The sequence below is a fragment of the Gorilla gorilla genome, chromosome 6, assembly GCF_029281585.2.
Source record: "Gorilla gorilla gorilla isolate KB3781 chromosome 6, NHGRI_mGorGor1-v2.1_pri, whole genome shotgun sequence".
Classification (NCBI taxonomy): domain Eukaryota; kingdom Metazoa; phylum Chordata; class Mammalia; order Primates; family Hominidae; genus Gorilla; species Gorilla gorilla.
In genome coordinates, this window is record NC_073230.2 from 73353630 (window position 1) to 73357743 (window position 4114).

The window sequence follows — 4114 nt, forward strand, 5'->3', positions numbered from 1 at the left end:
TGGCAATAGGAGCTCACCACCACGACCACCCCAATGGCCCAGGGGGATGTGCCCCCTCTGGGCAGGTTCCTCACTGACCTGGTGAAGCTGGACACTGCCATGAAGGACTGTGTGAATGGGAGTGAGCCTGGGGCAGGCAAGTCGGGTACCGGGATCCTGAGGCTTGGGAGGAGGTAATTCCCTCTTGCCACTGAAGCAGCTGCATTTTTGGAGGACTTTGATCTCCTGGAGCCAGAGGGAAGGACAGGAGGCTGACAGTGCCTGGGTGGAAGATGCTGAAGGACCCTTGGGGAGGGAGTAAACTGAGGCCAATCTCTAGGGCTTTTCTCTTAATGGGCCCCCTCTTCTCCAATCCCATGCAGTCCCACCCTTTTCTCAGAGTTGGATATAAACAGATAAACAGCCCCCCTAGGAATTTGTCCATGATTCCTGTCCCCTACCCACATCCTCCAATTAGGATGGGTCTCCTGCTCTGTGTATCAAACCCTCCCAATAAATCCAGGATGCAGAGGATGGAGCCAGGGAGTGCTCTACCCAGGGTAAGTGGGTGGGGGTCTCTGACTTCCACATCCCCACCCTCCCCAAAGCGAAGGCCCCAGCTGCTCCTCTTTTTCCATTCTGGGTGTTGATCACATTTCCCTGGAAGACAGCCAGCCAAAGACCCTCAGAAAGGACCCTGGCCCATGACTTGCCCACATCCCCACACCCTCCCGCGCTGCAAAAATGCAGCTGCTTCAGTGACAAGAGGGAATTACCTTCAGACTCAGGAGGAATATGGGGTTTGTTTCAAGTCCATGGAGTGGCACAGTCTGATTGAGAAGTGAGAGCTTAGTGGATTGACAGGAGAGGGGGTGGAGGCTGTCTTGTGGTCAGTTTCAGACAGCCTGTGGCCACGGCTCCCTGGTCAGCAGCAGGCCCTGTTGAATAGGAGCCCTGGGCAGGCACTGGGAGGGAGGCCTGAGGTGTGGCTCCTGGATCCTCACAGCTGCTGCTCTGTCCTACAGCTACAACCTGTCCTGCTGCTGAGCCGCATCCCAGTAGGCCAGCCACACTCTCAAGGCCAAGAAGACGAGGCCATGAAGAATCTCAGGTCCACTGAGTGCCTGGGTGGCAGGGGCAGAGTGCCTCAGGGCTCAGTGAAGTTAGGGCTGAGCATGGGCTCTGTGAGTCAGACAGCTAGCTGCACAGGGCTCCCAGCTCCACCGTGACCAGCCCTGTGACTGGGGCAGGGGACTCACTGCTGTAGTATTTGGGCATCATTGTCATAAATTTAATGTGTTCATCCAATGCTTTTTTTTAAAATCTATCTTCCTCTATAATCACCATGTACTAATGATCTCTGTTAGTGATTGTGTTCAAATGAATAAACATGTTATATAGTGTGTATTATACTTCATGATTTCTTCACTATACTGTATAATTCCACTCATACAAGGTACTTAGAGAAATACAAAGTAGAAGACTGGTTCCCAGGGCTACAGGAAGGTAGGTGCGGGGTTTAATGGGTACAGAGTTTGAGTTTTGCAAAAACACTCCCTATAAATGTGGAGGATGCTGGTAAAACAGTGTGAATGTACTTAATTCCTTTGACCGGCACACTTAAAAATTGTTAAAATGAAAAAAAAAGAATGTTGGCCGGGCACAGTGGCTCACGCCTGTAATGCCAGCACTTTGGGAGGCGGAGGTGGGCAGATCACCTGAGGTCAGGAGTTAGAGATCAGCCTGGCCAACATGGTGAAGCCCCATATCTACTAAAAGTACAAAAATTAGCCAGGCATGGTGATGCATGCCTCTAATCCCAGCTACTTGGGAGGCTGAGGCAGGAGAATTGCTTGAACTCGGGACGTGGAGGTTGCAGTGAACCAAAACTGCACCACTGCACTCCAGCCTGAGCAACGGAGCAAGACTCCATAATGTTGTACAAAAGAAAATAGATGTAAAAGTCGAGATCGCACCACTACACTCCAGCCTGGGCGACAGAGCGAGACTCTGTCTCAAAAAAAAAAAAAAAGTATACATACTATATAATTTGATTTATAAAAAAATCCAATAAGCAGACAAAACTGAGGTCCTGGAGGCTGGAGGGGGGTTGGGGCTTCTCAGCGCCGATTACGCGGGAAGGGCCCTGGGGCCTCACACTTCTAGTTGCGGGAGCTGCAGGTCTTACCCGGAGAGACGCTGCACGTGGATCCCGCGCCGCAGCGGTTCTCAGCCGGCTCTGGAGTGCGGGCGGGGGCGACAGGGCCGATTCTGGAGTGGGACTGAGCCTTTGAAATACTCCAGCCATGACTAAAAGAGAAGCAGAGGCGCTGATAGAAATTGAGATTGATGGAACAGAGAAAGCAGAGTGCACAGAAGAAAGCATTGTAGAACAAACCTACGCGACAGCTGAATGTGTAAGCCAGGCCATAGACATCAATGAACCAACAGGCAATTTAAAGAAACTGCTAGAACCAAGACTACAGTGTTCTTTGGATGCTCATGAAATTTGTCTGCGAGATATCCAGCTGGATCCAGAACGAAGTTTATTTGACCAAGGAGTAAAAACAGATGGAACTGTACAGCTTAGTGGACAGGTAATTTCTTACCAAGGAATTGAACCACAATTAAACATCCTTGAAATTGTTAAACCTGCGGACACTGTTGAGATTGTTATTGATCCACATTCCCACCATGCTGAATCAGAAGCACATCTTGTTGAAGAAGCTCAAGTGATAACTCTTGATGGCACAAAACACATCACAACCATTTCAGATGAAACTTCAGAACAAGTAACAAGATGGGCTGCTGCACTGGAAGGCTATAGGAAAGAACAAGAACGCCTTGGGATACCCTATGATCCCATACAGTGGTCCACAGACCAAGTCCTGCATTGGGTGGTTTGGGTAATGAAGGAATTCAGCATGACCGATATAGACCTCACCACACTCAACATTTCGGGGAGAGAATTATGTAGTCTCAACCAAGAAGATTTTTTTCAGCGGGTTCCTCGGGGAGAAATTCTCTGGAGTCATCTGGAACTTCTCCGAAAATATGTATTGGCAAGTCAAGAACAGCAGATGAATGAAATAGTTACAATTGATCAACCTGTGCAAATTATTCCAGCATCAGTGCAATCTGCTACACCTACTACCATTAAAGTTATAAATAGTAGTGCGAAGGCAGCCAAAGTACAAAGAGTGCCGAGGATTTCAGAAGATAGAAGCTCATCTGGGAACAGAACAGGAAACAATGGCCAAATCCAACTATGGCAGTTTTTGCTAGAACTTCTTACTGATAAGGACGCTCGAGACTGTATTTCTTGGGTTGGTGATGAAGGTGAATTTAAGCTAAATCAGCCTGAACTGGTTGCACAAAAATGGGGACAGCATAAAAATAAGCCTACGATGAACTATGAGAAACTCAGTCGTGCATTAAGATATTATTATGATGGGGACATGATTTGTAAAGTTCAAGGCAAGAGATTTGTGTACAAGTTTGTCTGTGACTTGAAGACTCTTACTGGATACAGTGCAGCAGAGTTGAACCGTTTGGTCACAGAATGTGAACAGAAGAAACTTGCAAAGATGCAGCTCCATGGAATTGCCCAGCCAGTCACAGCAGTAGCTCTGGCTACTGCTTCTCTGCAAACGGAAAAGGATAATTGAGCCCCAGGACATTCTGGGACTCCAAAGTCTTTCTTAAAATGTTTAGAGCAAGTATAGCTCTTACCTTTATTACTGAATTTGAATCTTCTTTTATTTCTAGGCTGTACAGTCTGATGCATGATTTTTTTATAAATATTTCATACTCTTGTGAATTTGGATCTTTTTACTTTGAGCATATATTTTAGAATATGTGTGTGTTAAAGGATCTCCACAATGTCTGCAGTGTGAAGGCAGGTTCATTGTGGAATAGTTTGTTAACAGTCAGGAAAGCTAAACTGCTCAGTATTAATGTGTAGCCCTACCAAAAATAGCCAGTAGTATCTGAAAATGAAAAATAAATGAAGTATCTCTAGGAAACAGTCTGGCTTAACTATTTTTGAAAATATAACTGTTTCCCCTCTCTGCTGCTTTAGATGTTGCTTTACATAGAACCAGAAAATGGAATTTCTCAGCTAAAGCATGTGTGC

General features: G+C 46.6%; 1 protein-coding gene across 1 annotated transcript; it reads left to right on the forward strand.

Moving 5' to 3' along the window:
* The first annotated feature begins 2226 nt into the window (after positions 1-2226).
* Positions 2227-3799, forward strand: LOC109027585 (GA-binding protein alpha chain-like). The gene has a single exon (XM_055346930.2). It carries the CDS (start codon positions 2286-2288, stop codon positions 3645-3647), a length of 1362 nt encoding a protein of 453 aa, XP_055202905.1. The 5' UTR covers positions 2227-2285; the 3' UTR covers positions 3648-3799.
* Positions 3800-4114: the final 315 nt, after the last annotated feature.